The sequence below is a fragment of the Artemia sp. Qi Xiang Cuo genome, chromosome 15, assembly GCF_049724085.1.
Source record: "Artemia sp. Qi Xiang Cuo chromosome 15, ASM4972408v1, whole genome shotgun sequence".
Taxonomy (NCBI): Eukaryota; Metazoa; Arthropoda; class Branchiopoda; order Anostraca; family Artemiidae; genus Artemia; species Artemia sp. Qi Xiang Cuo.
In genome coordinates, this window is record NC_142808.1 from 49646964 (window position 1) to 49659576 (window position 12613).

Here is a 12613-nt window from a genome sequence, read left to right on the forward strand (position 1 = left end):
ACCCACGATATTATGAAAAAAAGAACAAAAAAAAAAAAAAATAAACATGCATCCGTGATCTTTCTTCTGGCAAAAAATACAAAATTCAACATTTTTGCAGATAAGAGCTTGATACCTCTCCAGTAGGGTTCCCTGATACATTGAATCTGATGGTGTGATTTTCATTGAAGTTCTATGACTTTTAGGGGTTGTTTCCCCCTTTTTTTAAAATAAGGCAAATATTCTCAGGCGCCTAACTTTTGATAGGTAAGACTAAACTTGATGAAACTTATATATTTGAAATCAGCATAAAAATCTGATTCTTCTGATGTATATCTATTGGCATCAAAATTCTATTTTTTAGAGTTTCGGTTACTATTGAGCTCGTTACCACGAACTGTTTGATAGTTTTGATTAAGTTGACTTACCAAAGTAGATACTTATACCACGCTGTATTAGATAAGTACTAGTAGTAAGGTCTAGTGTGCTCTTGACCTCAACACACTTCAACATCTATGTTCTCTCTTTGGCTAAATTAGAATAAATTTTTGGCAACGACGTGTGTTTATTCCCTAATTATATTTTCAAATAGCACACTGTCTTTAAATAATAAATATAGACAAAAAAAAAAAACAAATATAAAAAAAAAAAAATAAACAAATTATTACCACGAAATCAAAATAAAAGAAAAAAAAGTGATATTGTACTCCAATATCTGAGACATTTTTTTTAAACTACAAAATGAAATAAAAATCAATAAAAAATAAAAAAGTATAATAAGTAAGAAAAATAAAGAATAAACGGCTGAAAAGGACTAAAAAATGTAAAGAATGGAATAAATAAAACGTATAATATCTAAAATAGATACCACACTAATTCAATTTTTTTTTTTTTTAAATAAATCATATATACTTGTTATTACTCTTATTAGTACTTCACTGGTTTTCTGTAGTCACTTTAAAAACAAATCCAAAAGTAGTCGTAATTTCTTTAAACTAAAACCACACAAAAAATTTTAAAATGTTGTGAGTTGATTTGACTTACAAATGGCTCAATTGTGCATTATATTCTAGTACTTAAACACAAGAAAGTACTTGTTCGACATGCATTGCTAGGTCATACAGATCAGTCACCACGGAGGCAGATTTGGCTGATTCAATTATTGTTACTGTTATTCATTGTTCTGGTAGATTCATTAGATGATTTTTATTATTATCACAGATTTACAATTTGATTGATGATTTTTAGCAATTTCATCCATCAGAAGATGCATTACTCCTTTCCTTTCTATGTAAAGGCTTGAAATTTCGATGTCCCATTCCGTTGTGCGCACAATTTGAGAGCGCATTCCGGAGAGCGCACAATTTGAAAATTTTTGCAAGCATAGTCGATCAATCTGCATAAAGTGTGACCAAACTATCTATGTCACTACAACTTTAGAATGATCAAGAGATACGAACTAACAGAAACCCTCAAACAGGAACATCTTAGATACAACCAAGAAGGTCAATATCCTCGATGTAGCTTTAACAATTATTTTAAGAAGATAAGGTCATTAATTTCAGATACTATCAATGTCCAGTTTCCCCAACCATGCAGAAGAAGATCAACAAATATTTCCAGAAATATTTGCGTGGATAAAAGAGAAAACAGTTATCTAAGATACCCTTTGGTGATTCTAAGGAAATCTTTGGTAAGAAGCTGAGTACTTAAGTAATCAGACATATTCTAAATATCTTTTGTTCACAGTGATCGCCCAACTGCCTAACTTAGGCGTGACAATTTCCTTATTTTAATTTCCTTTACAGTAAATTAGAAATTCGCTGTAAGAAATCAAGCTGTGTCGTCGTTTACTACGGCTTAAGCCATAGAGTAACTGCACGAAAAGGATTTTCCCTGTCTTCTTAATGCATTTTTGCTAAAAAAAAAATTATTATTAAGCACAAAGACACATATGAATAAGCAGAGCAAATAAAAGAAGCAAAGAGAAGGGAAAGAAAGAAAAGAGAAAGGAAAGAACAAGAAAGGAAACTTCTAGGTTGACTGCAGTTTTATTCCCAAATTGTAGAAGGAAAAGTCATATTAAATCACAATCGGTCGAAGCGAATTGTTTATAAATTGCTTTCAGAATATTTTCATGTCCAAAAAGTAAAAAAAAAAGAAAAAAGAATCAAACCTCATTTGTAAATGACTTGGCCATTTGTCTTAAAACATCAGGGCCATATTTGGCAACCTTGTCACAGTATTCACCGATCAGCCAAAGTATTGAGGCACGAGCAACAGGAACAATTACATGATCGATCAGTTTTATCATCTTTGTTATAATAGCTTCTTGGTCTGCTGATTGCGATTGAAGGAGATTCTTGATGACAACCACACTCTCAGCCACAATAGCCTCTGAAAATAAACATATTGCAATACAAGATATGATACAATGCTTCTTGTATCATGATCTAAGAAAAAAAATGTGGATTTTAAGGCCCCTTATTGTACCGCAAATATTACCCGGAGAAAAATAAAAAGGGAAAAGTCTTTATATCTGTTGTAATTCACGGTTATATTACAATGCATAAGAGAGCAATGTCCAGCTTAGCCCCCCTTCCCTCTAGAGGTTTCAAAATAAGAGATAGAATGCATGGTAGAATAAAACTATAGGGAAATCCTATAGTATTTATTTTTAATATTTTATTTCGTAAATTTTTTTTTGGTGTTTTTTTTTTTTTTGGGGGGGGGGGGCGTTATTATAGCAGGGTAAGATAAAGGTTAAAGAAATTAATTTGCATACTTATTTGAAACAAGGAGTCCTTTCGGTCTTAACATTTCTTTGTTCAGACTTGGAGTTTGACTCCATGTTATAAAAAAAAAAAAAAAAAAAAAAAAAAAAAAAAAAAAAAAAAAAAAAGCCTGTTAACGGTAATTCAGAAGGGAAAACCTTATGGTGTACGCCTAGTGGACACATTCTGGATCACAAGGGATGAACTGCCATCATGTGCTATATATCAGTACCAGAGAGTGCTTCCACAGGTCATCTAGAGGTAATTTGTTTTTCCTTTAGAGGTAGCAGTATAGTTGTCAACTTTAGCAATTGCTTCTGTGGCCTATATTCTAACTGTTTTATTTTGTTGCATATTATTTTGTCTTCAGTTATTTTTTTTGTTTGTATTTTTACGTTCAAAAATACGAGGTTTCCTTATAAGGGCTGATGCCACTTAATTTTGCCGATTGCCACTTAATTTGGAGTGAGTTCTGCGATCCAAATGGGGAAGTTTATTTACAAAAAAATCTGTCAAAACAGTCGTTGTTGATAAAGACAACACGAAGCACCTCTGAACTATGCAAAGCCATCTGCTAATGTGTGTATCGTACGTAGTACATGGCGAATACTTAAAACCTTTTGTAAACTATGTTCAGTGTGTTAAACACAAAGGACAGATAGAACATTCGGATTTTTTTTTTTTTTTTAAGTGAAACTTAAACCACAAATGAATATTTAGACCCTATATTACAGCATAATACGACCTTTAAAACTAAAAAAAAAAAAAAATAATAATTAAAACAGTCCCAGAATCCTCACTTCGACGAAGTTCAATATAAAACTCCTGATTCAACTTCGTTCAAGTGAGGATTCTGGGACTATTATATATTCATTTTTATTTGCTAGGGACGGCCCTTGGATATAGGTTCAAAATATTCATTTTTGGTTTGAGTTTCACTGTCTTAAAAAAATTTCCCTTTGGTTAGACCTGCTGTTTGTGTTTATGATGGAAAGGCAGTGTGGTCTTCGTCACTATTTACGTTCAGAGTGTTTTTATTCATCTAATTCTGTATGTACTACCTTCAGATAAAATTATAATCTATTAGTACTTCTGCATTCACATTGCAGGGTTCGGACAGGTCGGTTCGTTTCAAATTATAGGCTCTGTCCTATTTTTATAGGATTTCCCGGGCCCAAATATAGGCCAAATATAGGATTCGGAAGTCCTCGGGATCAGATCTGTGTTAGATGGCGTGGGATGCCTAGTCACATAAATTCGTCATTTCCCGAGTGTTTGCATTTATTTTTTTATTTCAAATAAAAACTGTACAAATAGTAAAAAATCAGATACACATACTGTGCGAACGATTGACTGATACAGGTAAAATATTTGGAGTCACTCTTGTTGCTTCTTGGGCATCAATTTCGATATGAGGTCAGTTTTTTCTCTTTGCAAGAGACTGATCCATTCTCGCAGATTCCACCATCTGTTCTCTTTCACTTGTTCTGGACTTTACAGCTCCTTCGAGCAAAGAAACAGCTAGGGCAATGTCTATAGAACTCTTGGACTCGGTAGCCTTCTTCATTCTTTTGGTCGCTTCCTGAAGTAGAGTATCTGCTACTGTTCTCTTTTCTTGCTCTGATGCTCTAAGTTTTTTCCTTTTGCTTTCCAGGTCTTCTATTTCTTTCTTTTTGTCGTGGACCTTCTGCAACTTCCGCTTGCTGTCCTCTTCGACAGCTGCTTTCTCCTTCTCGGATAGCCCTTCTTTTTTCTTTTCATCCAGATATTGTTGATACCGAGACCGTGCGGAACGTGCCAGATTCAACAGCTCTTTTGTAATAACAAACCGTTCTGGTTTTCCTCCATAAAGCCTCAACGTGTCATATACCATGAGTCTCGCATCCAGAACGCGTTCAGACATCAAGGCCTGGTCTTCACCAAGAATCTAACCAGAATGCAAGAACCCACGCTCAACATCTGCACTGCCATGCGACAACGTCATCACCGCTTTGATAAGCTTGGTAAGTTCCGGGTACTTGCTGTCCCCGTGCTCATTCACCAGTCCAAAATAATGGCTCCAAAAATGATCGATCCGAGTAATGTCCTCACGGAGTCCAGTTTCCGCTCGCAAAAGCAGCCACTCAGCCTGGGGGACGTCTGAGCTTACTCCAATCGCAATCTCGCGTGCCATAACCGCTATGTCTGCAATGCTTCTTGAATCTTTCATGTTGATCGGACTCAAACAGCGTAAAGCCTCTAGAAAACCATCCTTTTCCAGAGGACATTTGTTCAAAATATGGCGAATACCCGCAATAAAATGTTTTCGCACATTGACATAGAAAATGGCCTTGTCTTTCAGTGTTGCTTTCTCACCGAAAGCTCGTTCAACATTTTCTGAAACTATGGGCTTTTCTGCAAATTTTTCAGCAAGGTTCAACATTTCTGGTGAGAAATTTTCAGTCTCGGTCACGAAATCTGGAGTAAAGACCCGTCCGCAAAACTTCACAACTAGTGTTTTGATCTCTGAGTGCAGAACATGAACGAGAGGCTCTTCTTTCTGGAACAGTTGGGTGAAACTCATGAACAGTTCTGCTGAAGCTAGGACAAACTCGAGTTGGGCCTTCATCGTCGCACTTTTGATATAAGCCACAATCTTCAGAAATTTGGGAGTGGACAGAATATTCTTCAGTTTTTTCTCTCTCGGCACGAAGTTCAGGAAGTACTCCAAGATTGCCGGGCACTGCTGCATGATTCTAGCGAGGGCACGTCCGATCGTCAGCCAGCGGCTTGGGACATGCTTCATGAAATCATTCTCTGGCGCTCCCACTTTCTTTTGGCACTTTCGATAGTCTTCACAACGTACAGACCAGCCGTCAAAAAACGGATGCACAAGAATAACAAAGTTGGAACTTTCTTCTCAGAACACCTGAAGACCTTTCAAGAAAGTGTTATGAATTATATGGATGTTGCAAGAACCAATGTTCAATATTCCTTTTCCCGTCACTTTCTATTTTTCGGCATTGAACTTGTTCCAAACGCTTTTGTTCACTTCCAAGCGTGATTATTTTTTCAAGTGGCAGCTGATTCTGCTCAATGGCTGACATAATCTTCCTATACAGGTCATCGCTTGTCGCGTGGACAATAAAAATTGTAAATAAATATCTGCTCTGGATTTCATTTCTGTATGAGGACCAATATCTAACACGTATCTGCAACTCCTTCATACCAGCGTTGTTGGTTGTCTCGTCATATTCTAGTACAAAAAATGACTGAATGTCCTTCACAAGCATTTGCTTACAGTAAGGATGTAGCGCATCGGTGATCAGATACGTGAGTTTCTTCGCACATAGGGACATTCCGTCGGGGATCTTACCGGAGAACATCGCATAGAAGGTTGCGACAATATGGTCTGAAGAGTTAGCAGACAAGGAACTCTGTACCGTCTGAAGTTCCCATATTAACTCAGCTTTATAAGCGGCATCACGCTCACAAAACATGTTTGTACCAACTAATGGTTTATCCTCGGTTGTTTCATCAACTCGAGACATTTCGGACAGGCCCAACATGACAAAAAACAAAATATAGGCTACTAAGTCAACACAACAGCATAGCCCAGGCAGAAGCAGCTTACTAATCCGAACAAAAAGCATTAGTTAAGTTCAAACAGCTCAACAGTTGTAATTAATTATCGATCTACACCGAAAGACAGCACAGTCTACAAGCAGAGTCAAAAGCAAAGAAAATCACATCTTGGCTTACTTAACGAGCAACAAAAATTGCAAACCATGAGCAATGTTCTTGGTGCTCTTCAGCCGAAAATATAGGAATAATAGGATTTTAGCCAAAATATAGGCATTTTATAGGAGTGCATTAAAATATAGGAATTTATTGGAATTTATAGGCGAGTCCGAACCCTGACATTGGGTCTCTTTTATCTTGGTCAACCCGAAAAATTACTGACCCTGTCCCCCGACTCCACCCCCAAAAAATTTGCATCAATAGAAATGGATTATACCAGACGTCTTAAATACATATTCAGCTTCACAATGCGAACATATACGAACTAAAACAAAAACAAATATAAACAAAACTATCCAAGGGGAGGAGGAAGGTTTGTAAAAGAGATATGCATGGGTCCATGCCCACTTGTAAGTATGAATACTCTTAAATGTCGTCTCTAAAAAGATAATTAAATAAAATATTTAAAATTTAGAGATTCTGTGTTTTGTAATCAAAATTTGAAAAGATTCAAGAACATATACAGACTTGATGACAATACTATTTCAAGAACTTCACCTCCTCAACATATATGCAAAACATTTGCTCGGAGGATGGAGGGGAGGGGATTTGAAGAAAGAACATGCATTGGTACGAACCCGCTATCAAATATAAACGTCTCGAAACGAGACCTCGAAAGAACATACATTTTTCAGGTACCTCCCCCCTCTCTCCAATGACAGACTGTGACTGCAACCACAAAATTAAGTTTTCCTATTATGAGCTATATAAACTTGTATCCTTACCGTCTTTATTAGATAGTAATGCCACCAAGCCAGCGAGACAAGTACTTGTGACTTCTTTAATATTGGACGCACACCTGAAAAAAATTGGTACAATTTATCAATTGCTTTTCTATTTATTTAATTTTTATTCTTACTATATTCTTTATTATGTTCTATTGTTTTTCTGACTGTAATTTCTATATAGAAATGTTTGTATAATGTACATTTTATAATATACAAATAAACATTGTTTGTACATTCTACATATATTCTTTTTATATTTCATATTTCAATATTTGTATATTATTTTTTATATTTCATTGTGACATTTTGCCTTCCTATCCAATCTACCATAGGCCCTCAAGCAGAAAGAGTGGTCTAGAGGCGTGACCACCTCTCCAATGTCATTATTTTCTTATATTTATTTCAATTTTGTCTTAATTATATGTCATTTTTTGCAGTTTTGATACGTTTTGATCACACATCTATGTATAAAAACGAAAACAACAGGGAAGACATAAAGATTAGTTGTCAGTTTTACCAAATAGTTTAGCAAAGATGAGGATAAAAATAAATGGAAACAGGCAGAGCAACTAACCAGATCAAAGAGTGGTTTAGCAAAGGTAAAATAAGAACAGAAGCAAAAAACTAAAAAACTAAAATTAAGTAGAAAAAATAAACAAACAAGCATAAAATAGATACTCCGGTCAAATTCCTGTATTATCAAGATAAAATATACAAATCTAATAGTTTATGTAACAAACCATAAGTTACAAATGATGTAAGTTAAGTTACACCTGGGTCACCTCTGTCACACCCCTGAATAAGCTCAAAAACTATAAAAGTACTTTACTTTCTGCTTGTGACTTTTTATTTTCTACTTTCTACGTTACCTTTTACTGTATGTGTAAGCGTTTCTTTACTTTCTGTATGTGGCAGAGGTATAAGAGTTCATCAAAATACAAAAAAAAAATACGCAAAGTGATAAAATAATCAATTTTCGTCACCCCTGCAAGATGGCACTTCTGGGTGTGACACAGTTATTTGCAGATTTTTCTGATTTTTTTAAAGACATCTTTGGTTCCATTTTTGTCACTAAGCTGTGTTGGTCCCCGACAACTTGTTACTGCGTTCAGTTTTAAAAGTTCATTAACGACAGTATCGGAAACTGAGACCTTTTATTTTTTAATCTTTGTAATACTGTCTCTAACTAATCCTCGTATAAAAAAGAACAAATCTCCCTTCACTTTCAAATTCAAGAAAGTGTTATAATTCCTTCCTATAAAATTTCCTACATTATATTTCAGCACAGTCTCAAAATTTCCTTTCTGTGTTTCTTTAACACTTTACTAATTAAGGCCCCGTCCCTGTCTGTAGTGTGAGTTTCCTCTATAGGATTTTCGGCCACGGCGATTCAAATTATGTATTTTTTGTTTCAATTCAAAATTATTGTATGGGTTTCAGGCTATTTTTCGAAATTCCTTTAAGTTTGTTTCCAAAATAACATTTTACCATTAAGACCAATTATCTAGATTGCATTTTTTTTTTAACTTGAGGGTTTATTCTAAAACACAGTTTTTAATTTTGGTTACTATGGGCCGTGATTTGTCCTTTACAAGGTTACAGCTACCGCTGCAACCTTGCGGGACAAAAATGTAAGCTCAAAATGAACAAATTGGACTATCAAAAGAGACAAGATAAAGAGACCGACCAGAAAAATGTCAAATGCAGAGGCGAAAATGAACAAATAGACCATCAGAAGTGACAACACTTATCCGAGCAGCTAAGGCAAAGAGCATTGAAAAAATGTCTGAAAGCATGATAAAGGAAAATAAACAATGTAATATGTAATTAAGACATTTGCGAAAACGACAATTGCGAGGAGTCAAAAATAAAACTGAAGAACAAAAGAATATACGGTCAAAAGATAATTGGCAGCAAGAATTACAACAAATCAAAAAGAAAGTGAAGAACAAAAAAAAATGCGGTTACAAGACACGTGACTATGAAAGTCAGAACGTATCAAATATGAAAATAAATAACAAAGAAATATGTGGCTAGAATATATATGAAAGCGAGAACAAAGAAAAATGCGGTTAGAAGACAAGCAGGAGCGAAAATTACAAGCAACAGCGGGAATCAGAACGTGTCAAAAATGAAAGTGAAGAACCAAAAACTGTGCTGTTAGAAGACAAGCGACAGTGAGAATCAGAATGAGTCAAAAATGAAAGTGAAGAAGAAAGAAATAGTACGTTATAAGAACAACACCACCGCAATCTTCGACCCCAACAAACTGTAGCGCAAAACCAAGAAAAATCTAAAAAGATGCCGCAAACTACGCAAGTATTAACTACAGGTCATTGATACCCTGTCATTGAAGCCGTGATACCCTGTCGAGAGAAGAACAGTGCGGTTTTAGAAAGGGTGGAGGATTTGTCGACCACAATTTTCACTCTTAGGTTAATAATTGAGAAGTGACTGAATACCTTTGGTCTTCAGTTTTATAAATTACAAGCAGGCGTTCAATTCTGTTGAAAAAATAGGCTTTAGCGAAGGTCTTTTCCTTGTACAGTATACCAGACAAATATATTAAAGTGATTAGTTCTATGCACGAGAATTACATTTCTGCGGCTAAGGTAGCAAATGAGGTTAGCTGCTGGTTTCATATTAGATTAGGAGTTAAGTAGGGTCGTGTTCTATCCCCCTTTATATGGATCATTTTGATCGAATTTGTCTCAAGGAGCACAGGAAAGCCAATGGGAGAACAAGGAATCAAATGGGGAGGAAAAACTCTCCTTGACTTAGATTATGCTGCTGAGATTAAGCTGATGACTGATGCTGAGTAGGCAAGTACAAGATAATAAATAGATAACAAAAAACCTGAAGAACTGACAAAAAATCAATGAAATTTGATAGTTACTGTTTACCTGCCAATCGCCTGTATGGTTGCAGCAACAAATTTACTATCTTGGGATGCAATATAAACTTGGAACTCTCTCAAAAGCAAGGATATGTTGCTTTCACCAGCCAGATTCGTCAAAATATCCAGCTTCATCAGCTTCACGGGTAAAGGATCGACCGTATGAATGAAAAAACTCTTAAAATGAGGCTCAAACATATCCTAAAAGAAACAAACAAAATATTTATTATAAACCAGTGCACAAACCATTGAAATCATCAAACCAACAACAAAGGTATTCAAAAGTATTATAAATTGACGAGGTCGGTACAAAGTTACAATAAAAACCCCTTATCTTATTAGACTCCAAACGACAATAAAATTACAAGAAATCCAATAATACTTTAGGCGACCTTACAGCTTTGAGATGATTTATGTTCTCTTTTGGCAGACTTGCACAGATTTGTTTTATTATTTTGTTAAAAAAAAGATAATTGTTGGGACGAACTTACTCCTGTGATATGATTTAGACTCTCTCATTCAACTCAATTCTCTCATTCATCAATCAACTATATCTCAATTTCTAACTACTGAGAAGATAATTCTTAGGTGATTCTACTGCTTTGAGACGACTTAGACTACCCATGTGCGGAACATTTGTCTCACTGCTTCTGACATGATCTTACGCTCTTGAGATGATTTATATTCTCCATGAGTAGACTTATATAGCCTTGTCTAATTGTTTAACTGCTGCAAAAATAATCGTTGAGACGATGATGCTCCTTTGAGGTGATTTATATTTTCTATGGGTAGAATCGTTAAGCTCATGTCTCAATGTTTTACTTCAACTGAGACGATTGTTAGGTGAGCATACTGATTTGAGATGACTCAAGTTATCCGTATTCAGTTAATGGTCTCACTGCTCCTAAGATAATTTTTGAGATGATCTAATTGCCGTGAAATGATTTAGATTCTCTATGGTTAGAATTATTCAGTTTCATCTCACTATTTAACTGTTGCTGATTTGACTGCTGAAATGAGTCAACTGCCTTATTACAAGTTAAGATTTTCGATGGACAACTTTGTTCAGCTCTTTTTCACTGTCTTACTGCTACTGAGATAATTTATGAGCTTACTGCTGTCACATGATTTAGATTTTCCGTAGGTAAAATTATTCTACTTTGTCTCACTATTCTACTGCTACTGAGATGATTGGCGAAATGATCTTGCTGTTTTGAGATAATTTGGATTTTTCGGGGATGACATCGTTCAACTTCTCCTCAGTGTCTTACTGCTGGTGAGCCAAGTTACTGAGATCAAAGCCGTATCCAGGGGGTAGGGTGTTTGACTCCCAGCCGCCCCCCCCCCAAAAGGAAAACGTTCGTCCATCTCATAAAAACGTAACAAAATGAATGTAAACAAATTTTTGATGCATTTTTTAAGTTGTTTGTAAAAGCCCGAAAAAAATCCTTTTGCAACTTCCCCCGCTCCCTTCCGAAGCAAATACTGGATATGATCCTGACTGAAGTGCTAGTTGAATACTTGTTGAGGTAGTTTTACTGTTGAGAGATGATTCTCAGTACGTAGAATCGTTGATCCTTGTTTAACTGGTTGAATATTGTTAAGAACGAAACTTAAACTACTATCGAGGGCTATTGTCAGATATCAAACACCGAATCAAACAGAAACCATTAAGTGATAATAATTACAAATACCGAATAAAAAATTTGGAAATTAGCCAGGTTTTAATTATCTTAGCCAGCTTATCTCAATAAACTATCTTTGATATGCTTATCACAGTTATGTTTCTCTTCGGATTTAAAACACACACAACTCATTTCAATAAGTTATAAATTTCCAAAACAAAGCAAATGGCAAATATTTTAAAGCCTTAAGGATAATAGTTTAAATTTAGTATTAACAAACCCCTAGCTAGAATTATCTCCCATTAATAGAGTAGATTTATTTTCCAAGTCTGGCTGGGAGTTAGGCCTGGCAAAATCATCCAAGTGTTTAGATTAGGCACACAACGAGTATATATTACTGCCGCAAGAAAGCCATTAGGTCATTTTTTCATTACAACCTGCCAAGTGGCATTATAGATACTGAAAAGCATTTTTAAGTTAAAAATGCCCAATTTCACGAACGATGGAGAGGGAAAGGTCTTCCAACTGCTTTTGTTCTTAGAGGATAACATCTAAGAACTCTGCCAATCTCTTGGGAGGCACTTGCTTCTTATATGGTTTGCTCCTCCATCCTAAACTGAGAAAAATACATTCATTTTGTTATTTTTATTTTTTTTAAAGTACCGAAATCCCCCCCCCAAAGATTATAAAAACACCCTTGACCCTGCCTCCTCTACATCGCGCGAAGTAGCGTCACTATTTCACTCCCACTTTAACAAATTGTGCAGGCCATCCTTCTTGGATTTTTTTAGGAACAAAATTTCGGAACGTAAATAATTTCGAAGACTGTAT

At 35.4% G+C, this 12613-nt stretch overlaps 1 protein-coding gene across 1 annotated transcript in view; it reads right to left on the minus strand.

Annotated features, from left to right (window-relative positions):
* The window catches only part of LOC148943785 (AP-3 complex subunit beta-2-like), a 120934-nt gene that overhangs the window by 68549 nt on the left and 39772 nt on the right, over positions 1-12613 (minus strand). The window contains exons 2-4 of the mRNA XM_089101242.1: positions 10165-10358; positions 7259-7332; positions 2156-2376 (exon numbers count right to left, since the gene is read on the minus strand). Coding sequence (XP_088957368.1) covers positions 2156-2376; positions 7259-7332; positions 10165-10358 — 489 coding nt within the window. The remainder of the gene's footprint in view (positions 1-2155; positions 2377-7258; positions 7333-10164; positions 10359-12613) is intronic.